This window comes from Amblyomma americanum, unplaced genomic scaffold (assembly GCF_052857255.1).
Source record: "Amblyomma americanum isolate KBUSLIRL-KWMA unplaced genomic scaffold, ASM5285725v1 scaffold_12, whole genome shotgun sequence".
In the NCBI taxonomy this organism is placed as follows: domain Eukaryota; kingdom Metazoa; phylum Arthropoda; class Arachnida; order Ixodida; family Ixodidae; genus Amblyomma; species Amblyomma americanum.
In genome coordinates this window covers 2,447,584-2,474,309 of record NW_027526484.1, presented here as the reverse complement: position 1 = coordinate 2,474,309, position 26,726 = coordinate 2,447,584, and the positions used below count along the sequence as shown (strand labels likewise).

At 46.8% G+C, this 26,726-nt stretch overlaps 1 protein-coding gene across 1 annotated transcript in view; it reads right to left on the bottom strand.

Moving 5' to 3' along the window:
* Positions 1-23,040, bottom strand: part of LOC144111885 (uncharacterized) — a 35,378-nt gene extending 12,338 nt beyond the window's left edge. Inside the window, exons 1-6 of the mRNA XM_077644912.1 lie at positions 23,007-23,040; positions 19,305-19,478; positions 18,461-18,585; positions 13,407-13,487; positions 13,037-13,101; positions 500-534 (exon numbers count right to left, since the gene is read on the bottom strand). Of these exons, the coding sequence (XP_077501038.1) occupies positions 500-534; positions 13,037-13,101; positions 13,407-13,487; positions 18,461-18,585; positions 19,305-19,478; positions 23,007-23,040 (514 nt within the window). The remainder of the gene's footprint in view (positions 1-499; positions 535-13,036; positions 13,102-13,406; positions 13,488-18,460; positions 18,586-19,304; positions 19,479-23,006) is intronic.
* Positions 23,041-26,726: the final 3,686 nt, after the last annotated feature.

Here is a 26,726-nt window from a genome sequence, read left to right as displayed (position 1 = left end):
TGCAATTCGACTGAGCGAGTTCCACTCGGCCAGATGTAGCTATCTCGTCACTCCAGGTTTAACCAGAGCTAAACCACAGCCATTTTTTTTGCCTTGCAATACGCCCACTCCCTCGTGCAATTATCTTGACATGGGACCCTTGAGGAATCAAATAAACAAATAAACAAAATGATGCTCAACACAGACTTTCATGAAGCGCAAGCTACACTACTCTTGTGCCACATGCTTTAAGATGAGGGTGCAGCCACTGGCATCAGCATCCCTTGCGCTGTCTCACAGGTGCTCAGTAAAACATTGACTGAACAGGCTACGACTCAACAAAAGCTGAGGCTACAGTTATCCCTGGTAGCATCCCACAAGTATACATGCTTTGCATACAACCACCCATGCACGACAAGTGCCACTTTTTTTTTTTCTGCTCAATATCCTATCACAAGTACAGAGAAAAGAGAGAGAAAGTTGCTGCCAGTCAGCAACCCCCCACAAGGTGTCCACCCACCATCGTCGGGCAGCTGCTGCTCCTCCTCGTAAGACCTGCACAATGAAGAGAGGATTGGCAAACAAACAGAACACGCTTCCTTCACGGTGTTACAGTAATGACAGCCATTTTGCCGCAGCAACCACTGAATCTCCCACTGTACTGATCATTTTATTTTACTTGCTCGTTAGGGCAGTAAATCAATGTTTGCACACTTAAGGATATCAAAAGAAGGGTGCCGCAGAATTGCCCTATTCTTTCTGCCACCAGGAAATACAGGAAAGAATGTCTACACCTACTACAGTTGCATAGTTTTCACATAGCGATACACAAACAAAAAACGACATGGAGTATAATTTTTCACAGAGTATATGCAAAACAAAAATGTGCCTATGAAATGGTTTCCATATACTATATGCAAAACACAAAGAAACAACATAAGAAGTTTCTAGGACACTTTACTTCCAGTAGCACAAGCTGCAAACGGCATAAGTTGGACAAAAAAAATATGAACTTTACATACAGCATCTTATACACAACAAAAAACAAACATGACAACGCCTAAGTGCCACACAGTGACACTTCACAGCACTGAACTAGACTGGGTGAAAAAAAAATGTTCAAAAGAGCAAACAGCACCTGCGCAAAAGAAAAAAATCTTAATTATGCACAGTAAAAAGGATTTCCCCACAGCATTTCTTTAGACATGCTGTGTGGAAACACACTGATACTTTGTGCTGTAAGCTTGCTTCAGCTTGTTACATTCTACTTAACACATGGGGGTTTCTGGACATAACTGTGCTAAAAATTATATAATTTTCTCTAAGTAAACAATTTCTCTAACTTGCCATTTAACATATACTGCTGCGAATCGAGGGCTACCAGATACAGGTCCTATATTGATCAAATTTTCTCTTTGCAGAAAAGAGCACTGTGTATAATAACATACTCCAACAGGTATCAGTCCAGTACTTCCTAGTTCAATAGGTTGCAGATTTTGCAGTTTCCTTTGCTGTATGAAATGAAAACCGCGATGGTTGTAAATATTATTATACGAAACAATTGCCTTCCTTCAAACATTTCTGTGCTGCCTAACAGGAATACCAGGCATGCAAGCAATATAAATTTTAACTACCCTATAACCTGAAACACCCACTGACAGCACCTAATCGAGTATAATGGGGCTAAAGTATGGAATACCGTGCCACTAGAAATTAAAATGGCTCGGAACTCTCTCTTCTTTGCGTGCATCCTGTTGCTTAAATAACAGTGTAAACGGCCTCTACTAGCTTCGGCTATTAGCTCAACAAATTTTTGTGATTGCTTTTTGTATTCAGTTTGAAAGATAAATAAAAAAAAGAAATAAAGAACGTCCTTCAATGCAAGTTTGGGAATATTTACTTACATGGCCACTGTGTGCTTGTGTTATTTAATGCATCTTCAAAACAGTGTAAATTCCTTTTAAAGAGGGACATATCCATTCCCAGCTCACACACATATATTTGTCTCATTCTGCTTGTAGCAAGAAAAAAAAATTTCCTCTTGGAGCTTTTCTCTCGAGCACAGCGCAAGTTGTCTCTGTATGCGTTCTTCGCGTTGATCAGGGTGGCACTTTGCAAATCAAAGGCACATTAATTTCCACCAAAAACTTTCCGATACATTTTTACACATTACGCACTGACTGTTAAGCGCAGTTGGTTCTAATGTCTTTCAGAAAAGAAAAACCACCACTGCTGTTATGTTTCATTATGGCATGTGAAAATTAGTGCCGAAATGTGGTATCATCCTCCTCTGCAGCGATGCAGAGGTCAACAGCAGATTTTGACAAAATCAAAGCAACAGCCACAAATGCCAGTGCTGCTTTAAGTCTGCCCACTGCACATGAACCTGTGCATTGCATAGCTTTCACTGCCAATGTTATTAGCCAATACAATCTTTGGCTTTCAGGTGCTTCTAGATAGGAGAGAGCTGATGTGTTATATGTCATATGGCATGTGCTTTGTAAATTTGTGAAAATTGGCTGAGGAAATCTTGGCCACCTGCTCCAAGCCATTGGCACGGTTACCATTGGTGCCTTAATTGCTCGAAAGTAAAAAGAAGCTGCACAGATAACCTCAACCTATCTTTATACAGAAGAACTGAACGGAAGATGGTTTAGGATTGGTTTATTGGGGTTTAACATCCCAAGGCGACTCATGCTATGAGGGGGGACACCGTAGTGAAGAGCTCCAGAAACTTCGATCACTTGAGGTTCTGTAATGTGCATTAACATTGCACAGTACACGGGTCTCTAAAACCTCTCCTCCATAGAAATGCAACAGCCGTGGCCGGGATTGAACCCACGTCTTTTGGGTCAGCAACCGAGCACAAACGGGCCCAGGTTTTGAGGAAGCTTCATGTATGTAGCCCACAGCTAACCTCGCTATGAAGTTTGAGGCACTTTCAACGCAAACTTTAGCACAAAGCTTCAATGCGGTGTTGGGCTGCTTTTAATGCTTGCTTTGCTGTGGTCATAGCTGGGCTCAGTGCCACAACAGACATGCCACGTTCCATTTCATAGATATGATGTGTGGCCACGACTACAGGCGCTGTCCACCAACCAGAGAAGCGAGTGGGCAAAGCAAGAGTAACCCAGCCACAGCATGCCAACCCACGCCCATACAGAAACTGTTATATGACCATATGCCACTGGATTCTGCAGAAACAAAAATATTGTCAGCTGTTGATAATTCTGAATTAAAGAGGATGAGCCAAAAAGATTCGGGTGACACTTAAAGGCCAACTACAATAAAAATTTTCACTCCGTAAAAAGGCGTTTTTCTAGTAGTACGCCAACAGAGAGCAGTGAAAATGAGAGTTGACATCCGTAATAGAAGTCAATACCCCGTTTCCAAAAAGTAACTGAGCAACAGGCTTTGTTACGAGCATGATGGCCCTTGCCGAGAGGCGTACAAGCTCGGCGGTCGCCATCAATGGCTACACTCTGAATACACACTGTGTTCCACTGTGCAAACCACACACATGCACTGCCCGTGCCGTGCCCTTTTTATTCTCACATGATCGTGGCGCTGCCTCTTGGTGGCGCCACGTGAACGACTGAATGAAAACGAAACTAGAAATGAGAACAACATTGTAACAGTCCTCCCCCATTAGATTGTTCAAGGAGAGCATTATGGTGAGTAGCGCTGCACTAGCTTGCGGCTCCTAGAGCTTCTTCGCAACCGGGGCATGCGCGTGCTGCACACTGATTTAGGAAAGTATATAGCCGTCTCTTCTGTGCCATTAGTGTCACTCAAGGCTGGCTCAAGCAAGGTTGGTGTCACACACAGTTTCTGGATGCCTGCAAAGCGTCTTGTGTCACAGGAGCCCAGCGGTTGGCTGGGAGGCTTCTTGGGATTGAGGGTGAAGGTGGTCACCGAGCTTGTGTTAGACAGTACCGTCACTGAGAGAGGCTGCAGCTGCTGACTGGCCTGTGGTGCTTGTACCACGTGCAGCTATCCACGGTGGCCCCTGCTGAAAATTCTATGTGAATACGTGGTCACCCACATTTGGCAATGGAGAAGAATGGCATCCTTTATCGGCCTGCAGCTTCTGTCTAAGCTGTCTCAGCAGCACTCAATTATGCAGACTTGGGCGAAGAACATCTAAAGGTGTCTTGAACATCCTTCCCATGAGCATTTAACACGGCGCACTGCCTGTGATTTCATGTGGTATGGTTCTGTAATAAGAACCGTGAAATATGGGTTTGAAATGATCCACTCTTCTTGATCTTGTTCTTGACAGTCTGTACGACATGCTCTGCCATGCCATTCGAAGCTGAATGGTAGGGAGGTACAAGCATGCAAGACGTATTCTATTACGTGTCAAGAATTCCAAATATTGCTCACTTGCAAAGGCAGGTCCATTATCGGACACGATGAGGTCCGGCAGTCCATGCTGTGCAAATGCTGTTCAGAATGAGTTGATAACAACATCCGCTGACATTGAACTCACTGGGAAAACTTCAACCCATTCTGAGTAGGCGTCAACAATGACCAGGAAAGTATGACCAATGAATGGGCCCCCAAAGTCTATGTGAAGCCTTGACCAGGTTCTCTGAGGAAATGGCCATGGTGTATGCTGAATGCGTTGCGGTGTACGCAGGTAAGATTGGCAGGCTGCACAGCTCTTCACGAGACAAACATCTGGAAGCAAAAGCAATGAGCAGTTCTCGACCATCAGATTCTCGGTGTGCCAAAACTGCGCCATTCCCATACGTAGAGGCATCAGAACTGAGACACAATGGTTTTTTTGGGTCAAAATGCACTAGGACTGGAGCTGATGCTTTTAACTGCTTCACTCCACTGAATGTGTTTTCTTGCTCCTTTTCCCACACCCATTTCTTCTCGTTCATGAAAAGCAAATGCAGAGGATGGAGGCGTCCGGAAAGGTTTGGTAGAAAACGACTGTAGAAGTTCACAAGTCCTAAAAAACTTTGGAGTTCCTTGACGTCACAGGGTGCAGGTGCAAGAAGGATGGCAGATACTTTTGCTCAAACTTGGAGACAGCCCTTGTTTGCTTATGATGTGCCCAAGGTATTCAACTTGTTCGACGAAAAAATGGCACTTGTCGAGCTTCAACTTAAGGCCAACACCACGGAGTTGAGAAAGGACATCCCTGAGGTTGCGAAGGTGCTCTACATCATTCGAGCCAGTGAAATGGATGTCATCGAAATATACTACAACATGTGGCAGCCCCCGGAAAAGGTTCTCCATCTCCCTTTGGAACAACGCTGGTGCCGATGACACACCGAAAGGAAGACGTGTGTACTTCAATAATCCCACGTGCATGGAAATTGTGACATACTTTATGGAGTCTTCGTAAATGAAAACAATTGTAACAGGTTTTTGCTTCTAAACTGTATAAGGGAGCCTTTACAGCAGCCTTAAAAACTAAAAAGTGTCACAAAGTGAGTACAAGCATTCATTTTACATTACACACATTCAGAGCTTGAGGGCTGCCATGAGTGCTTCACTATGCAGCTAAGAAACAAACCGTCGTTGCCCGGTTACTTTTGGCAAATACATTAGAAATATTTCGCAAAAATAATCATTTTTCAAACCAAAATTTGAGAACAGAAAAGGCCACCATTATCAAGTGCTGAAAATAACATAAAAACGTACCACTCGGTCTAAAGAGGGGCTGCTAGGGCCAGCAGTTCGGGGGCATTTCGGAAGCTAACTGCTTCCCATACAAAGCGCAGGGAGGGGACATGCATTCCAAGCATGTACAATTAGCGATGCAAATGCTGATCGCAAGAATTTCCAGCACTGCGTACGGACACACGCAAGCAGAGACCGCCTTTTGTTTCAGATGTCTGCTCTGCTAGCAGAGCCTTTGCAAAAACTGTCTTTTTTGGCTGAAAATGCAATAGGTGATGTGGGTTTTATATTCATTTTGACCCATCCAGGCAAGAAACTCACCAGAACGCTTTGTGAAATAAAGGGGACCGCCGTATGCCGGACAACGTTAGCTGTTTTCGATACTTTGGAAATGCATGCAGCATGAGCATTGGAAGGCAGCAGGCGTGTTCGTGCCTCGATGTCTACCAGTGTTTTAGCAATGTAACTGCTCCTAAAATTTTGAAACACTCTTGTACAGTACCACAGCAGGGCTGCCAATGAGGCTCAAGCCTTATTTCCAGCCACAAGCCTTTCATGCCGTCCGTAATATATTCATATGATTGGGCACGGCTTCAGGAAGGTTCTCAGTGGTCAATACCTTCATCATGTCCCTGACTGTGCCATTGTGAGGTGCACACCAAATCATCGTGGATTTTCAAATCCGGTTTGTTGACAGTAGTGCGTCGGACAGCGGAGCGTTGCGCGTGCCAGCCCAGCGTTGCGCGTGTGCGTGTGCGAAGGGTGTGCGCGAGGCGACAAAGAGCGTGGCGAGCATGAGGAGTGGAGAGCTGACGTGTCAGAGAACTGAGGTTTACTGTAAAGGAAGGCAGCGCAGTGGAGATCGGGTCATTCAAGTGTGGAAGTGGCGGCTGTCAGACGTTGGGTCCGTGCTGCCGGTGACCTCCCTTGGATCAGCGACACAAGCCTCCTGCGTTCTTTGCAAGTGCGGAGGTGGCAGCCGATGGACTGAGGGTCCGTGTTGCCGAAAGGCACACTTGGATAGCCTGCTTTAAGCCTCTGGCATTTCGTGACACTGTCGATAGGACCTGGCTACGTTTTTCCTGCGGCTGCCAAGCTTTTTGGGCTGTTGACGGGAGACCAGCGGCATCTCCCTGTGTTCCTCTCCGCTCCTACTACCCCTTGGCTCCCTTCTGCCGCTTCCTTTGAGGCATCGCCAGTGACGCGTCGCACTACATCGACCAGTGTTCGCCCTGTCGGCAAGGCATCCCCGCTTCACCTGGGACGCTCAGTACCTGATGAACTCTTTCCTTTTATTCTGTAGTGTTGTACGCATGTTGAGTGTTCGTTTTCTTGTTTTCGTTTCCGTTTCTTATTGGCTCTTTTCCTTCGGCTTCGTTTTTGTTTTGTTTGATCTCTTTGTTCTCTTGTTCGAACTTGCATGTGATAGAGCTCCCCTTCGGAAAGTCGGGGACGCGCTACCAATTCTCGACAATTGGCGTCTGCGACAGGACGAAGCCGTTTAACTTATATTGATGAATTTTTTTTAATAAGGAAACGATGAGCACGCTAAAGGAATTAATTGAATTAGGCAAAGAGTTGGGGTTGAAAGACGCCGAGCTGTGCTCGTGGGTTGCCGCTGAGCAGGAAAAGGAACACGCCACACGAGCAGCCGAAGGCGAGCATGCCAAGGTGCAAGCAGAGGCTGAGGAGCGCAAAGCACAAGCCGAACGTGAGAATGCAGAGTTGCTAGCAGAAGCTGAAGAGCGTAGATTGCAGCTCCAATTAAGGCTCACAGAAGCAGGAGGGGGTAATCAAGAATCCGCACAGGGGCCCTCAGCAGCGGTTAGTCCACACACATTGATCCCGCCTTTCGACGATCGCAGGGATGATTTGGATGCATACCTCTAACGTTTTGAGCGAATCGCAGAAGGGCACAGCTGGCCCAAGGAAAAATGGGCTACAGCACTCAGTATGTCTTTGACTGGGGAAGCTCTCCGTGTGCTCGGTCGACTGTCCCCAGCAGATTCAATGAATTATGATAAGCCAAAACTAGCCTTGCTCCAACATTTTCAGTTTACAGCAGAAGGTTATCGCAAAAGGTTTCTTGAAAGTAAGCCGCTTGATAAAGAAACAGGCAAGCAATACGCAGCACGTTTGCTCAGTCTTTTCGATCGATGGGTCGAGATGTCGGGAACGGCCATAACGTACGATGATTTAGGTGACTTGATGGTGGCCGAACAGTTCATGAGGAACTGTCATAGTCGTCTGTCAGTTTTCTTTCGAGAAAGAGAGTGCAAGACACTGGACAAAATGGCTGAGGCAGCAGACAACTTTCCAGAGGGCGAGCGGCAAAGAAATTTGTCTTCGTTCAATGAATTGTTCAAGGTGGGCGTCCCGAGGGAAAAGGATGTTCCATCAAAGAGACAGTCAGGGAGGTGCCTCATTTGTAACCGACAGGGACACAAGGCTGCCGACTGTCTGTCTAAGCCAAGGCAGCTTTATTGAGTTTATTGCCGAAAAACAGGGCATGATGTAATTCCTGCTCAAAAAAAGCATAAAAACCAGAAGAAATCGTCCTGTTGTGTTCAGTCAGAGTGTGTTGCATCCGAAACGGTGTCCACAGCTGCAGATAGGCTTGAACAAGCTGAGGATAAGGTGGTGGTCGGACTTGTCCGGAAAAAGCCTGCAGACGCCAAACACATGCCTGTACTAGAGGGTGAGCTCCGAGGCCTACCCGTACATGTTTTACGGGACACGGGGAGCAATACAGTAGTGGTGCGGAGAGCCCTAGTTTCTGACTCAGCTCTCACTGGCTCGACATCTACGGTATTCCTTGTTGATGGCAGTAGTCTGGAAGTTCCCGAGGCAGAAGTCTATATCGCTTTCCCTTATTTCACTGGCACGGCCGTGGTAAAGTGCATGGAGACACCATTATACGATGTTATAATTGGAAATATACCACAGGCCCGTGAGCCGCCAAATTCAGGTATTAATTGGAAGAAATTGGGGTGTGTTGCTAAATTATGTCCTGAAATAGTCAATGACGGGGACGCCAGTAAAAATGGTGAGGGCGAGGGCCGAAAAGTGGTGTTGGCTGGAAAGGAAGTTTCTGGACGAAGGAGAGAAAATACTGCTTTAAGCGTTGGTCCTAGGAGGTTCACCAAGGAAATGTTAGAAGCATAGCAAAGAGACGATGAGTCATTGAAGGCGTGTTCGTTGAAAGTAGGGAACTTGTTCCATGGCAAGCACGGCACTTCGCACTCATGTGCTGTTGAAAAGGTTTGCTGTACCGCCTCTGGCAGAGAGGTTCGACAGGTAGTGCTTCTCCCAAGTCTTGCCGATCACAAGTGTTGAGGCTTGCCCACGATAGCCCGTTGGCAGGGCACCAGGGCATTAAGAAGACTACAGATCGAGTTCTGGAACAATTCTACTGGCTGGGAGTGCAGGAGGAGATTAAGAGGTATGTCAGCTCGTGCGACTCCTGCCAAAGGACGAGCCCGAAAGGCAAAGTAGGGAAAGCTCTATTGGGACTCATGCCTCTTATTGACACTCCATTTGATCGGGCCGCTGCCGATATTGTCACGAAGACGATGACGCTGGCAGTGGCGCGGGACGGAGTGCTCGCGCTAGGGAAGCCGCCATTAAACATCATCTCACTGCCATCATACATCTCGCCTCAATCTTCGGCCGGTCGCCACGTAACATTTGGTGTGAGGTGCGGGGTATCATCCCCTATCCTGGTTTCGGAGCTTCAGTGTCCTGTGTCGACCGTGGTCGTCGGCCATGAATTCCTGATCCGCGTCGGCCGGCCGTGCTCCAGCCTGCCAAGCCCGAACTGACATCGCCGCTCACCCAAGCCCCGTCCCCTGCCTTGATCACAAGATACGACGACATGACGCCGCCGCTGCGACCCGACCCCATGACCCGACCGGCCCGAGACGCTGTCCACACATGAACACACAGCCCCCCTGCCCCTGCCTTTCGGTGCGTCTTAGGGCTTCGGCCTTCGGCTCCTGGCGACCTGCGGCCCGTAAGCTTCATGGACCAGGATTCATTCGCAAATCTCTTTCATCGTGGCGGCCAGCACTTCACCACCATGCCATTTCTATTGTAGCGTCCTGTGAACCTATCACCATCGAGCGCAACTCTTCGTCGATATCTTCTTCGATTCACGATCGGGACGATCGCTCGGCAGCCTCGGGTAGTGTCACGAAGACAATGACGCTGGCAGTGGTGCGGGACGGAGCACTCGCGCTAGGGCAGCCGCCATTAAACACCATCTCACTGCTATCATACATCTCGCCTCACTATTCAGCGGGTCGCCACGTAACAATATTGCTGGTCCACTGTCGCCCACATCAGTGAAATGGAACAGATATATTCTCACTCATCGATTTTGCCATGCGGTATCCCGAGGCCGTGGCTCTGCCAAAAATAGATTTTAGCAATCGTGGCTGAAGGTTTGGTGAGGATGTTCTAATGTATAGGTTTTCCGAGAGAGATCCTTTGTGACTAGGGCTCCTATTTCACTTCCGAAATGATGAGAGAGCTCAATGATCTCTTGGCGGTGAAACATCTCAGCACGACACCTTACCATCCGATGTGCAATGGGATGGTGGAGAAATTTAACGGCACACTCAAGCAGATGCTGCGGAAGCTAAGTCTAGAGCAGCCCAAAACATGGGATCGTTATATTGCTCCGCTGATGTTCGCATATAGCGAGGTACCACAGGCGAGTCTGGGGCTTTCTCCGCTTAAGTTGATATTTGGAGGACATGTTCGAGGACCGCTCGCAGTTCTCAGAGAGCTCTGGACAAAGGAAGAGCTGGGAGAAGACACGAAGGCAACCTATGAAACGTTCTCGATCTAAGAAAACGTCTCGAGCAAACTGTGAGAGCAGCACATCAAAATCTGTTGAGTGCCCAACATTCTCAGAAAAGATATTAAGATAGGAACAGCAAGAAGCGGCATTTAAGGGTTGGAGATTGTGCCCTCATTCTTTTGCCGAGCAGCCACAATAAACTGGTAATGCAGTGAAGAGGTCCATTCGTGGTTTCTGGCAGTGACGTGGATAATTGGATCAACTTGGGCCACACTAAGAAGCTCTTCCACATCAATATGCTTAAGCGGTACGAAGAGCGTGCGTCCCAAGAGACCGTGCAAGCGTCATCTTTCGTTGTTTAATCGAAGAGGCTGACAGGCTCACAAAACATAGGCGCTGATTGCATGAGTGGTTTATAATTGCCGGAGAGTGATACCCAATGTATACTATTACTATCCGGTGTTTGCAATTGTTACCTGTGCAAATGTGGCCTGGTAGTGTTTGTGGGTTGTTTTTCTTCTTTCGTTCTCCGGTTATGTGTTGCTCAGTGTGTACATATTCACCTTTATGGTATACACATGTGTAAAGTTTGTGTCTGATATTTTGTACTATTTTTATTTTCCCTTTTGTCACATGCATAAGGTTTGACCCTCTGTGTATAAGGTTTGACATGTTCCCTCTGTGCGCGTTTCCATGTGCCTCCATGTGTCCTGTGTAAAGTCCGGTGACTACGGCGGCGTCTAACTTGACAGTTTATCACGTGAACATTACTGTTCGTGCATCAACTGCTTCCCACGTAAACATTCGTGTTGTGTGCACCGATGGCAGTTTTTTCTGCGACAAAACTTTTTCGAAGGGTGGGCATATGTCAGGTGCACACCAAATCTTCGTGGATTTTCGAATGCAGTGCGTCGACAGTGGTCCGTCGGACAGCGGAGTGCTGCGTGTGCCAGCCCAGCGTTGCGCATGTGCGCATGCAAAGGGTGTGCACGAGGCGACGGCAACAAAGAGCGCGGCGAGCACGAGGAGCGGAGAGCTAACATGTCAGAGAGCCAAGGTGTAAAGGAAGGCAACGCAGTAGAGATCAGATCATTCAAGCGTGGAGGTGGCAGCCGTCGGACGTTGGGTCCATGCTGCCGGTGACCTCTCTTGGATCACAGACGCAAGCCTCCTGCATTCTTTGCAAGTGTGGAGGTGGCAGCCGATGGTCTGAGAGTCCGTGTTGCCAAAAGGCAGTCTTGGATAACCTGCTTTAAGCCTCTGGCATTTTGTGACACTGTCGACGGGACCTGGCTATGCTTTTCCTGCAGCTGCCAAGTTCTTCGGGCTGTTGACGGGAGACCAGCGGCGTCTCCCTGTGTTCCTCTCCGCTCCTACTACCACCTGGCCCCCTTCCGCCGCTTCCTTTGTCGCATTGCCAGCAGCGTCGCACTACATTGACCGCGTTCGCCCTGTCTGCAAGGTATCCCCGCTTCACCTGGGACGCTCACTACCTGGTGAACTCTTTCCTTTTATTCTGTAGTGCTGTACGCGTGTTGAGTGTGTGTTTTCTTGTTTTCATTTCCATTTCTTATTGGCCTTTTTCCTTTAAAGAATAAATACGGCTTCGTTTTGTTTCGTTTGATTTCTTTGTTCTCTTGTCCAAACCAACACGCGATAGCGTTGCCGTTCGGAAAGTCGGGGACGCGCTACCAATTCAGCCATACGCTACCAGGTGCACGCATCGCCTGTTATAGAGCTTTTTCAACACCAGTGCTGATTCTCTAAGTGTAGAACATTCTTACAGTTATTTTTATGATGCACCCAACATATTGAGAGGCATTCTAGGCAAAGTAAAATTTAGTTGCAAATGGCCCTTGAGCTCTGCCTTAAGGACATGACACGATAGCGCTAATGGATCCCATCAATGGCCTGAGGTCCTCTTTCTACACCAGTTCGCTAACATGGGCCCTACATATTCTTTTCTTTCTCCAACACAATGCTTTATCACTCACCCCATCTCAGCACTGTCATTCCAAGTCTTCTTCTGCTTCACACCCTTCATAATCAAAACGCATTCCTTAAGTGCCATCTCTTGGAGCTGCGAAGTACTCCGCCGCATGCCGGTGCCACTACAATACATTAAGCGGCTGTCGGCTGTTCATACGCAAAAAGGCTTTGTTAGTTGGCAACATTAACTGGCGATGCTAATTGGTAACCTTAATTAACTGGATGTTTTTGCCTGCTGTGCAGCCTACTCTGCAGTGCAAGGTGCTCACACAAGACCTCCTTTTATCACACTCAAAGCTCCTCCATGGCAGGGTAGCATGCCCGGCTCAAGACGAAAGGGGCATCGCTTTGAGTACCAGCTCAGCCATTTTTCTTTTCAGTATAACTGTTTTTCTTTCCTCACAGGCTACATGCAACGGTGGTGGAATGATGTCGCAATCCTGTAGACCAATGAGGAATTTCATTGTAGCCCCAAGGTCTTCACTGGACATTTGCTCTAACGCTACCACGTTATTGCATCCAATGCATGAGAAGAACGCCCTCTGCCTTGAGTGGACAGCAACTAGCAAGCTTCTAGAGACATATTTCATCCAGTGCAACTCTTGTAACATGACACAAGCTCACCGGTGCAGCGTAGCTGTTTGCGCTTGTTCCTCACGAAGCAGCGCTATGAACCTCGGAATAGCATTCTGCACAGGAACAAAAAAAGGGGGGTAAGTGTACAAAATCCCTGAACATGCCCCAGTGTTCCTATTTTTTTTTCTTTCAAAATGTTTAGCCTCAGTGTAGTTGGTTTCCACTTCCACACAGATCTGGCAGCGAACACAATGCGAAAGTGCATGAATAGACCATATACATGGAGGCGACGCGATAGCGGAAAGCAGCGCTATCCCATCGGATATGTGCTGCTCGCCTCTCTAAGCTTTGTGACGTATGGCTTCTACTTTCTGCAGCCTCACACGCATTCGCCGCATAAAAAGAAGTAAAAGCTCACCTTGCAGAACTCCACTTCACCCTCGACTTGCTCCCACTGTTGTTTCATTTCCTTCAACTCCATTTTGACCTTGGTGAATTGCTGCAAAGCAGGTGCAAAGAGCACAACCCACATCAGCTCTCTTCAGATAGCAAATACAACATTCTACTGTACACCAAAACTTTCGCTCTGCAACCTAGAGATTGCAGCAAGCTTGGAGAATAAAATATGATTGGCAGAAGCATAGTGGTAAGCATGCTACCACCAATCACGCGCTACTTAGCTAAAAATGGCTAAATAAGACTACAACAGTCCATTAGCACCAGGCTCGCTACCTCCATTTTTGCCATCTCCCTTTATGAGCCACAGCTGCGCCCACAGTGTAGCTGCATGGTATGCCGGAGATGGCTTGTAAAAGCTTGCCTGCCAAGTGTGTGCCTGCTGAGCCCGTACATGCCAACACTGTAACATGTGGTAGTTCTTTGAGAACATGATTTACCATGCTTTGCTGCAGGTGCGAGTGCCTCTGCTCATTCACTCTGAATTCCAACACTCACTCATACCTACTTTTGCCCTAAACCGTCAACAGTTCCTGTGATGGTATCAGCCGTTGCTCATATGATCCCTGGAGCTGGGATGCTGGCAACCTGCTTGCCTCATATGAACCTCACCCTTTTGTCCATGCCTGCCAGGGTACTTTGATTTGAAACAAGGCTACAATGCCAGGCTAGAGTATCAAACAGTTTCATGCTTCAAAGATACGAAAATGCTGCTTTCCGCACAGATATTTTGGTGCTGCCAAGTTGAGCCCCTGATGGTGGCTCAGCGGTTAGGGCACAGTCGGTTGCAGAGATGGCTTGGGGACAAACACACAGGGATATCTGATTTTCCAACCAGCTTAAGAGACCTTTTTGTCGGGCTAGTTGGCAATTGACCATTGTAATTTAAAGGCACCAAAACCACACACACACACACACGAGAGAAGAGAATGGGACAGGTGCTCTATCCTGTTCTCTTCTCTCGTGTGTGTGTGTGGTTTTGGTGCCTTTAAATTACAATTTCCAGCCAGTTATCGTCATCACTCCAATGCACGTGGGTGTGGTGCATCCCACGAAACACATAACTTCTATAGAACGTCTTCAAACAACTCCAAACATCTAGCAACGTCTAACTCGTGATTGAAACGTTTAAAAAACATCTCAGCATTGGAGGTTTATCCACAAACGTTTTAAAAACATACTGACAAAAGAGGTTTATTCACACACTTTTTAAAAACTTCTCTAAATATATGTTTTCCATGCAATGTTTTAAAAATTTCTGTGACGAGAAGTTTACTCGGGAATGTTTTAGTGAAGTTGTTTAACAGCAATTTGTTCCAAACATATCTTTGCATATATGTCCAAGTACTTGGCATACACAGTCGGTAGATGTGAACTAACACCACGCAGAACCTAAGTCCAATCATATGCATTTTTATCCGTCTTTTATTTTGGTGATTAGTGATGACTGAGCTAGTCATGTACATGACTCAGCGCCAATTAACATAGGATAATTCCGCACAGCCGTTAAGGCAGCAGGAATGTCCACGCAACGAACGTTGCAAATAGCATTCTTCTTCGAAGTCAGTATATAATAAGAGTAATAAGAGCAATATAGAATGTGCGTTGGACATACCGTACATAGTAGAGCGCGAGACAATTTCTCGACTATGCTGGTTTCAAGCTCCACGCACACCGCTGGCAGAAACTAATGAACTGATGAAACTATGGCAGAGACTGATGAAGTAGGTTTTCTTGCCTCATTCGCATGTGTATTTATGCTGCAAAGGGCAGCTGCCCACCCTTTGCAGTTCGAGCTATACTGCAGATATCTGAGCAAACAAAATCAGCAGCTCTAAATAAAGCATGAGTACTAAACCTAATGAAATTCCACTAGTTGATTTTAGAGGGTTCTAAATATATAGCATACTGATCTGGTGTCTACAGGCTTCATATAAGCAGCCATTTGCAAAAAATAAAAATGTCTAAATATGTTCTTAACGAGTTCTTGCGAAGAAGTTTTCTAGATCTTTTTTAGCGGAGCACTAGCAGGCATATAAAACCTCTTTTTTCCTCATTGTCTACAGACCATCTGAAAATAGATTTCTTCTAAACATTTCCATATACCTTTGTAGACGTTTGTTATATGTTGCGTAGCCCTCCTTGTGTTTTGTGGGATGTCTGTTCTATCATTTTTTTTTTCACCTCCTGATTCTTTCAACCTGCTATCAACATGAGGCAGTGATAGTGGCCCTTATATATTGCTGTCTAAAGGCTCATGCACTTTCATTTCTTTTGCTTTTTCCAACCTCGGTGGTCGTTCTAATGCAGGCGAAATGCAAAATACCACATGCCCCATTCCGAAGCCCTCAAACATAGCCCCCCCCCCCTTCTTTCTTTCTTGTTCAACTCTTTTTTTCATCCCTTCGAGAGATGACACAGCTGCTGCACCCGTAAGCTTTCACCCGCTCTGGTTGATCACACAGAGTTGCATGTTATGATAAGTGCCCAATATGTTTTAAACAAGAGTCAATACCTTCATTCTTAGAAGAGTTAATCGATGTAGGCATCTGCCTCATACTCTGAGTTCGCAGAAAGTGGCAGGCTTTGGTATTCGGTGTGTGGAATGGGGATGCACGATCATAAGACGCCACCAATGTGGTTCAAAATGCCTTTGAAATGCTCAGTGCACATCTGTGCATCCGTTATGGTTTATGGGGGTTTAACGTCCCGAAGCAGCTCAGGCTATGGGGGCACCATAGTGAAGGGCTCTGGAAATGTCAACCACTGCCATTACAAGTACACAGGACTCTAGAATTTCGTCTCCATCGAAATTTGACTGCCGCAGCCCGGATCAAACCAATATCTTTCGGGTCAGCAGACGAGCACCATAACCACTGAGCCACTGCGGCGGGTGTGTGTACCCGTTATAAGTAGTTACTAGCTAAGATGTGATAGCAGTATGTCTGATAACGAGTGGTCTCGTGGACTGCACCTTTGAGGGAAGAGATTAAAGGAGCAAGATGGAGTAAAAATAACCTTTGCGTTTTCTCTCACCAAGATTCACAAATAATGCGGCATAAGGTAAGCCTGCTCAATTATTTTTTTTTCGCATGCAATATTGTGCAAGATACCTTCACAAGAAATTTCTGCATCAGTAGACATAAGCGAAGCAAAGAACTGCCAATTTCTTTTTATTTCGTTAGCATTTGAACACCCATGTTGAAAAAGTCTGTCCAAAACCCGGGCTGGCAAGTGGAAAAGCAGAGAGGGCAGTCCTTTCCACTTCAAAGAGAGGGAAAGTGAGAGAAGGAAGACTATAAGAGAGGGTGGGTGGCAAGAGTTGCAGGTGGCAAAGTGAAAGGGGGAATCTCCCTCTTGGGGAGAGGAGGGAGAGGGAAGACAGGGTGAGAAGGGACAGGTAGGGAAGAGTGACAAAATGGGGAACAGTGAGGGAGAGAGGTGTGTCCCACAGCGACTGTTGGATTGGATTGGGGGCAGTGGAGTGTGTGTGCGGAACGTCACATGGTGATTGACGGACTGAATCACGTCACCCATTCACACAGCATGAACCCACCAGCGGCAGCTACGTCCAGGGCAGGGAACACTAATGCTAACATGTACTTCACTGCATCAATCGCACTGATCATCTATAACTGTTTTTTTTTTGCTAGCCCTTGTTTTGTTTTCCAGCTATGAACGTTTGTGCCTTCCAGTAAAAATTTAATTGTGAGACAAGCACTTGCGCAGTCATTTTCCTTTCATGCTCGTCTTTGTAATGTGAAAGCATTATGTCCAGAGTTTCCTGTTAGCAAAATTTTCTCTGCACGATTACATCGCTCTCTGAAGATAAATGTGCAAAAGTTTGGTTATGTTAGTGTGTGATGAGATCCTGCTGTGGGAAAAATTTTGTCAATGTGGTGCAATTAATTAATTAAATGCGAGAATTACACTTTGACGTCACAACAGCCACGGACGTCAACATAGCTTCTCTGCACGATTGTGCCGTTCTATAAAGATATATGTGCAAAAGTTTGGTTGCGTTAGTGCATGTTGAGATCTTGCTGTGGAAAAAATTTGGTTGATGAATTGTAATTAGTTAATTAATTAAATGCACAAATTACACTTTGAAATCATGATAGCCATTTTTATATCCAGTGTTTCGTGTCAGCAAAACTTTCTCCGCATTATTACATCGTTCTGTGAAGATAAATGTGCAAAAGTTTGATTGTGTTAGTGCGTGATGAGATCTTGCTGTGGGAAACATTTGGTTGATGAATTGTAATTGCTTAATTATTTAAACAAAAAAAATTACATTTTTAAATCACGATAGCCTGTGTTTATGTCCCGTGTTTTGCGTCATCAAAACTTTCTCTGCATTATATATCATTCTGTGAAGATAAATGTGCAAAAGTTTGATTGTGTTAGTGCGTGATTAGATCTTGCTGTGGGAAACATTTGGTTATTTTTTGATGAATTGTAATTGCTTAATTGTAATTACACTTCGACAACACAATAGCAACGGACGTTGACATAGCACCTGGATGTCAAAACAGCCATAGACGTCAACATAGCACCTGGACGTGAACCGTAAAATAAATGAAGTAAAAAACATAATAAAGAATAGAAAATTTTAAACATAATTGAATTTAAAACGAAAATATAATAAAAATAATATAAATAAAAATAAATCACGTACTGATGTCGCAGAAAAAACCCACGTTCTAGAAAGTTCCATGCTTTCGCATTCTTCCATGTAAGCAGACTTAAGTGCCCCGGTAATTACTTGTGTTTATTCCAAAGATGTCCATAGTTCCTCGCTACGCAGGTGCAGTATGAGAACTGATACGCAGAATATGTCGGTGAAAAAGCATTATGCAATGTTGTGCAACACACACTTGTTTGAGCAGAGTGTTGTGTGGCAATACATCACTCACCAGATATGTACAAGCACCATCAACCAGGCAAAACAGGTAGCAGCAGGCTTTATACTGAAATGACTCAAACACCTCGACGGTCCTACGCGGACCTACCTACCTGTACAGCGAGCCGCTGTTTGTCCGAGGTAGCTTTCACCTGCTGCTCTTGCTGGACCCCATCCATGCGCAGCCGCTTAGCTGTGCCTTCATATTTGATGATCTCCTTCTCCAGAGGCGCACACTCTGCAAGTCCGAACAAGAGTACACCCGCATCCCTTGTGCATTTGTGCAAAGAAAAGACTCCGTTTCCCAGCTGCACAAAAGCAACAATTGCCTGCCAGTGCTCCTACCAGTCATGACATCCACAAGCAGCTTTACACAAATGAAGCTGCAGAACCACAAAAAATGCCCGTGGTATTTGAGATTGAAATTGTGCTTCTAAGATCAATGTGAATGTTTTATAGTTACCTGTACAATAAATTAACTCAGCCGGTGAATAATGGTGGCAGACAAAAAGAAAACAGGATTCGAGAAAGACATGCATACATAATATATATATATATACACACACACACATTTATAGACCATACTTTTTTTTACTTTTCAGACATACTCGCATTTAAGCAGCAATTTTCTCCCAGTCATTTTCTCCCAGTCAATTTTCTCCCAGTCAGGGAACGAGCCGAAGGGAGCGGTTGTGTGTCGCTGAGTTTTAGACTACTGGCAAGCCAGGCAGGCACGGGCCCAGGTGCGCACGTCCTTGTTGATGCCAGGCCAGGCGTAACGTTTTGTGAGAAGGTGCTGCATGGCGCGAATTCCGGGATGGGACAGGCCACGGAGGGCGTCGAAGACAAGACAACGAAAGGCAGAGGGCACCAAAGGGCACAGAGTGCTGGCCTAAGTGTCGCAGATGATGGGGACAGGGCACGAAGAGAGGAGAATTTCACGGAAAACCGGCGAACGTGGGTTCCTGCGAAGGTCCATAACTTCCGTGTCATGTTGCTGCACTTTTGCAAGGGCGGCAAAGTCGAGGTTCAGTGGTGGAGCAGCGGAGGCGAGGGAAGCAGTAACACGTGACAGAGCATCCGCCGGGGCATTGTCAAGACCTTGCACATGTCTGATGTCGTCCGTGAGTTCTGCCACGTACCAAAGGTGACTAATTTCACGGGGCGAGAATTTACCGCTCCCCAATTTGATGGCAAAAATAAGTGGTTTGTGGTCGGTGGTGATGTGGAATTGCCGACCTTCAAGGAAGTGCTTGAAATGCCGCACGGACATATACATGGCAAAAAGTTCACGGCAGAAAGTACTGTAGCAGCTTTCGGCAGCGAAAAACTTGCGGGAGAAAAAAGATAGAGGCCTCCAAGAACCATCCACGAGTTGGTGGAGCACGGCTCCAACACCGGAGTCGGAGGCGTAGGGGTGCATCAGGGCGCGGATGAGCAAGGAGAGCGAAATCGGATAGTTTCGTAATCAAGGGTTCGACAGAATCCTGTCTGGCGAGGGGGAAGCATACTGGAAGCACAAGAAACATACACTCGCCAAAGAAAAATATTTAACACATGACGTTTCGAGACCCATACGGGTCCCTTGTTCACAATGAGGATGGGCGGAATGGGCCGCTACTTATAAGCGGACTTGACTGCACAGTGAGTGGGCGTAGATATCGGGGAGATTCCCTCTCGTCCTGTTGATAGCATTCTTGGTCGTCTGTATGTAAAATGATTCGAGAAGTAATCGTGAAGATAAAGGTTTCTTCGTGTCCAAGATTGTGGCGTTCTCCCAGTCAATGGTGTGCTGCATCATTTGGGCATGCTCTGCAAGTGCGTTGGAGGAAGTGCAACCTTTCTTGGCGTCATTCTTGTGTTCCCTTATTCTTCTTTTAAAATCACCTGACTCGCTAATGTATGATGCATCGCAATCCTTGCAGGGGATCTTGTATACAACGCCGGGGTAACATGTGCGCTCTAGGCGGTCCTTCACGTGACACAGCTGCTGTTTCAGCTTGCTGGACAGTACGTGCGCAATTCGAACGCCGTATTTGGCAAATATTCGCGCCAGAGCCTCACTTGTACCCCGGGAATACGGGACAGTCGCGCGTTTCTGTTGCCCAACAAACTGGGGCTGAGCAGGTTCCTTACAGCGGCGTTCTTGTTTAGCATCTGACGGGGGTAGCCATTATTTTAAGGTCGACGCGAACTTTCTGCTGCTCGGAAGAGAGAAGGCCAGGACTAGAACATAGACGACCAGCTCGCTTGAACAGAGCGGACATGACGGAGCATTTGTGGCCTATGGGATGGGCAGATATAAAATCGAGGTACTTGCCGGTATGTGTGGGCTTTCGGTATACGGTAGTGGCGAGCCCATCGGGAGTGCGGAGAACGAGAACATCGAGAAAAGCAATACTTCCGGCGGCTTCTTTGCTTTGGCGGTCTGGAAAAAATCCAGAGCAGCTGAAGACCATGTCAGCTGTGTGGAGTTTGTTTTCTTGTCTTGAAGCATGTCCATCAGTGGTTTGAGGAGTGCAGCACAGTGAGGGATGAAATGGCGGTAAAAATTGATAAGGCCAAGAAATTCACGGAGCTTGCGGATTGAGGCAGGCTGAGGAAAGTCTTGAATGGCCTGGACTTTTGATGGGAGAGGCCGGATGCCGGAGCTGTTGACACGGTGGCCAAGGAAGTCGAGCTCCGACTTGCCGAATTCACATTTTGCTCTGTTGATGATCAGGCCGTAATTAGAGAGACGTTGAAGAAGAAGCTGCTGGAGGTGTAGCAAGTGCTGCTCCGTATCGTGCTGAATATGAGAAGGTCCTCGATGTAGGCCATGCAGAAAGCTAGACACCTTGTAACTCTGTCCACGAAGCGTTTAAATGTCTGGCCAGAGTTACAGAGGCCAAATGGCATGCGGAGGTATTCGAAGAGGCCGAATGGTGCGATGATTGCAGTTTTGGGTACATCGGATGGTTGGTTCTACAGGGATTTGGTGGTAGGCCTTGGTGAGATCGATTTCAGAAGAAATTGTAGCGTCATGCAGAGCGGTGGTAAAATCCGCGATGCGAGGTAAGGGATAACGGTCTGGAATGGTAGTGTTGTTGAGGGCGCGTAATCCCCACAGGGACGCCAGTCTCCTGGGGATTTGTTCGGTACCATGTGTATGTGTAGAGAGGACACCCAAGGGCTAGATGAAGGTCGGATAATGCCGAGCTCAAGCATGTGTTCAAACTCGTTGCGGGTGATCTGTTAACGGTCTGGAGCAAGGCGACAGGCGAGCATGCGTGGTCGGACCAGTGGTCACAATGTGATGCGTGACCTGGTGTTTGACGAGCAGTAAGAAGTTGGAAGGACGGAGCAGAGAAGGGTATTACGCAGCAGCAGCGTAAGAACGGTGCAGTCTCTGTGCTGTCCCTTCGCCTTCCCTAGTTCTTGCCGGCCAATCCTCAACTCTGGCTCACTCAAGTCAAAAGCTAGTTTGCTATTGGCCGCATCACCACCCAAGCGCAGAAGTTTCATCACGCCGCTGCATCGCTACCACCTGAGATTGCCGCTGAAGTCTGCGACCTCCTTATAGTTCCGCCCGCCTCAGCCCCATTTGACACGCTGGCTGCTGAGCTCAAGTGAACAGCCGTCTCGGAACATCGCCGCCTGCAGCAGCTCATCTCCTCCGAAGAACTGGGGGACTGCAAACCAACACAGTTGCTGCGGCGACTCCAGCAGCTCCTGGGCGACAAGGCTGCCACCTTCAACCAAGCCTTCCTGCGTGAGTTTTTCTTTCAGCGCTTGCCGTTATCGGTATGCTTTGGAGAAGCACGCTGAGCTGGCGGCATCCAACATGGACGTTTCCTACTCCAACATTTCTCTCGGCGCAGTGTCCCAGCCTCCCACCCCACCATCATCTCTTCCCTCCCGCGTGGACCTTCAGAGCCTTCATGACGGCTTCCATGCCCAGATCACACGTCTCTCCGATCAAATCACCGCACTGTCGACCTCCTGCTCTCTTTCGCCTTCCCGCCACCAGGCCTCACCTTGCCGACGTAGTGCTGCCCCACCTCTTCAAACCAGTAAGTGCTGGTATCATCGCACCTTTGGTGCAGCAGCGCGTCAGTGTACCGCTCCCTGTCGCTTCCAGGGAAACTTCCCACGACACAACTAGAAGCGGCAAGTGGTGTCACCCCGGACAACAGCCGCTTATCATCTTCGATGGCTGGTGCTGCTCCTGCTGCATAAAGCCGCTGCTGCTGCTACATATTTTCTAACTAGTGCCAGCTGATTTTGAAAGGAAGGCAAGCTAAAAATAGGATAATTTTCAATCTGCCTTCAACTGTAGCAGCAATGGTACTCGTCTATGAACAGTGCCGCATAGACTGCGCTGAGGCAGAGCTTCGTGGGCCAGGTAAATACAGCCCACACCTACAAACGCCAGAATCTTCCTATCAGCGACATCAGAACACATTAGTATTTTCAACCCCAGATTGTAGGGATAACAAAAATGGCCTGGCTTGTGTGTTCCTCAATGAATCACTCTATTAATCAATTGGTAAATCAATCAATCAATAGTTACATGGACAAGAGAAAACACATTTGTTGCAACTATAGTCGCTTTGTACATTTGTTACAAATGTGGTAGACTGTCCTGCGATAAACAGGAAAAAAAAGAAAGACACATACCTTGCCTCGATGAAGCCTCCAACTGCTCAATCATATTGCTGCAAGAAAAGTGTACAGTGTTAAGAACCGAGGTCTTTTTAAGTGCCATGAGCAGACTTACTGTCTTTTAATGACCTTCCTCTTGAAGTCCTTATACTCCTGCAGCAGGAAAAAAAACAAAAGATTATTGGGTGTGTGATTATCATTATACGATGATAATATAATAGCATTAATTCTTCTTGCTTGAAGAGCTAAGGTTGTTGGCTTAGTGCATTAATCAGCGAAAGCTGTTTGGAATAGGCTGACTGGCCCACCGCCTTCCATGGTAACTACCAACCGGTTGTTCCCGTGGCAACCACCCTCAGGTTGCGCATTCCTCCATCCACATCAGAACCTTCTTCGTCCGTGGTAGCTGCCCTCTGGGTTCTTCTTGTGGCAGCCGCCTTCCAGCCTTTCCCTCCTCTCTATAAGTGAAGATATTATTTCCCTCTCCACTTTAGCACCTGTCATTTGTGGCAGGTGGTCCCTCCTCTACAAGTGGAGAGGAGATTTTCGTCTCTGCTTTAGCACCTGCCAAATGTGGCAGATTGTCCCTCCTCTACATGTAGAGAGATTATTTTCCTTTCCACTTTAGCCCCTGCCAACTGTGGCAGGTGGTCCCTCATCTACAAGTGGAGGGGATTTTCTTGTCTCTGCTTTAGCACCTGCCAAATGTGGCAGGTTGTCCCTCCTCTACAAGTAGAGAGATTATTTTCCTCTCCACTTTAGTCCCTGCCAACCAAGGCAGGTGGTCCCTCCTCTATAAGTGGAGAGGGCGATTTTCCTGTCTTCACTTTAGCAGCTGCCAACTATGACAGGTGGTGTTCACAACAATACAATGCTGGACCTGCCTATGATGTGTAATTAGACTTCTAATCACATGAGACACATATGACAAAAAAAAATGTGACTTAAGTGCTACCTGACTGTCACATAAGACACATATGAGAAAAAGAAATGTGACACAAGTGTTTCTTGACTGCCTTAAATCTGTAGAGCTCTTGCACCAGCCAGTGCCAAGAGCTGATAGGAGAACAGATGAACAAGTAAATATAATACGGCAGTTTCTGCATGCTTCAAGTGGCCTCATTACAACCACCACTTGTGTTGAAAGTGACACAGAAACAAAATTCAATTACAAGTTATTTATCAGGTGTAAGCGAATTCAACAAGGCAATTTAAGTTTACTAACTTCTTGTGCATCATTACAAAAAATGAATGTGCAACTAGAATTTGGTGCAAGCCTTTAATTAATGGGTCACAAGCTCCATGTGACCCATCGGTCATTTGACTGAAGGCAACGGCCACGTGACCTTGCTATGTGAAGATGTCATGTCATGCTGACAACAAACATGATATCTCAAACAAGTCTGACAAAAACAGCTGACATTGCAAGCCTTGTGCACATACTATTTTTCTCTAGACACTATAATGTAAGTAATCTAGTTTTCAGAGCTAACCAAATGTTGGCTAGTGTGGCACCATTCCTCTTAAACTGCCAAAGACAGAGGTCACGCACATGATATTATCATGTCCTCAATCAGAATATCATAGACAAACATAGAAAGCTGAAGGCCTGGTACGCTATAAATGGCCATTTAAAAGTGATATTTTACTTTCGTTTCTTGCCAACTCAACATAATCCCCTCTGGCACAAGACGCCACGGTGGCTCAGTGGTTATGGTGCTTGGCTGCTGACCCAAAAGACACAGGTACGATCCCGGTCGTAGCGGTCGCATTTCGATGGAGGCGAAATGCTAGAGGCCCGTGTACTTAGCGATGTCTGTGCACGTCAAAGAATCCCAGGTGGTCAAAATTACCTGCAGCCCTCCGCAACGGCGTCCCTCATAACCCAAGCTGCTTTGGGACGCTAAACCCCATGAAACACATAACGCCATAAACAGTCAGCTTCTCAAGGAGCTGTGATATTATCATCGAAATCATATATTTGAATGTTGGAATATCCTTAACCAACATTTGCATGAAAAAAATGTGTCCTAGCAGGAAGTAAAATACCCTGTTAAGCCAATCACATGATGCAATGCCATTAAATCTAATGAACTGGCACCAAATGTTCATTGTTGGAATTGTCTTAACCAACATTAGCATGAAAAGAAATGGATTTTAAAAATGCGTTTTAACAGGAAATAAAACACCCTGTTAAGCTAATCACATGATGCAATATGGTTAAATCTAACGAACTCGCACCAAATGCTCACTGCAAATTCCTTGCCACCAAAACAAGTTTGATGCAGTGTTCACCTCAATAGTGTAACATGCCAGCAGAAGGAAAACATAAACAGATGAGAATTTTAAAAAACGAAGCAAGATGGCATGCCCAGGCCTGCCTGCATTGTAGTGCTATAACGCCTCTTCATATGCATACGCAACTGAATGCCAGTACACGTGCGCTCAATCAACCATGTGCAGGCTATTTCACACTTAGAGGGAAACTGGGAGTGCGTGCCGCCATGGTTCCAGTAGTGCTGCCGGCGAGAGGCAGCGAGAATTGGCGCCTCAGGGCACATGTGCAGAAATAACAGCAGGCAGTGCTTGTTTTGCGCATGCATCTTTGTCGCCGTTTCTCCTCCTCTATCGGCGCAAGCACTTCGCATAACGCGGCTGCCATGCACTCCCAGTTTCCCTCTAAGTGTGAAACAGCCTGTACGTCCATTAGACTGCAACCTCTGCATCATAAATGCCTTGATGTTTCACAGGCAATGAAACTGAGCATTAAAAGCGCATATACATTAGGATATGTCTCGTAGGTATGTGAATCTCGATGATACCGTTATGGCTGATATTTATTTTAATTACTTATTTATTTATACAAAATACCCCTAGGGGCCCTCAGTTCGAGGGTATTACATTGGAGGGGTACAGGCATGTAATCAAAAGTTAACAAATAAACCACAATTTCAAGAGAGTAAAGCTGACAGCTGAAGTGCATTGCGTACAAAGTGCAAAATTTTGGGCGCTCTGAACACTCTCCCGCGCCGCTGTATGGATGACACAAACGCGGAGCCGCGACCATACACGTAGGTACCAAGTGCTGCCCTGGCACTACAAATGACACGACCGCCTGTTGCGTAGTACATACCGTGAGCACAGAGCAGTAGTGCGCGACTCACACATTAGGGGACGCCGCGATGCCCTCAGCTCCATGCAGTGAACGCGCAGCGCGCCTACGCACCCTCGCGGAAGTGGTCTGCACATGCGCGCACCTACGTGCCCTCGCGTAGGCAGTCTGTGCATGCGCGTGCCTACGTGACCTCACGAGGGCGGTATGCGCACGCGCTCGCCAAGAGGTGCGAGCGCATGCCGACTGCGGCCAAAATCTGTATCTGACTAAAAGCCGTTATTTCTATGTGCCTTCTCCGAAGATGCTGATCTACTCCACGCGGATATACAACCCTCGCCATCCCCGCAAGAAGGTTCAACATTGCACTTGACAGTTAACGCGAATGGCCTGAGAACTCAGAACGAGACACTTGAAAGACTCAAAGACTGGAGCGGAAAATCGCTCACTTCTCACGCCAAAAGCGGATGAACCTTAAAGCAAAAACAGCATTTCGTGCTTTCCTTGTCGCCACTGCAACTAGTGCATTCCGTGTATATGCTTAGCGAACCTGGCAGTAAACGCATGATAAAACGCCTGGGAACCTATAGTTTCAGATTCTGATTAGGGCCAAGTACTCGAAA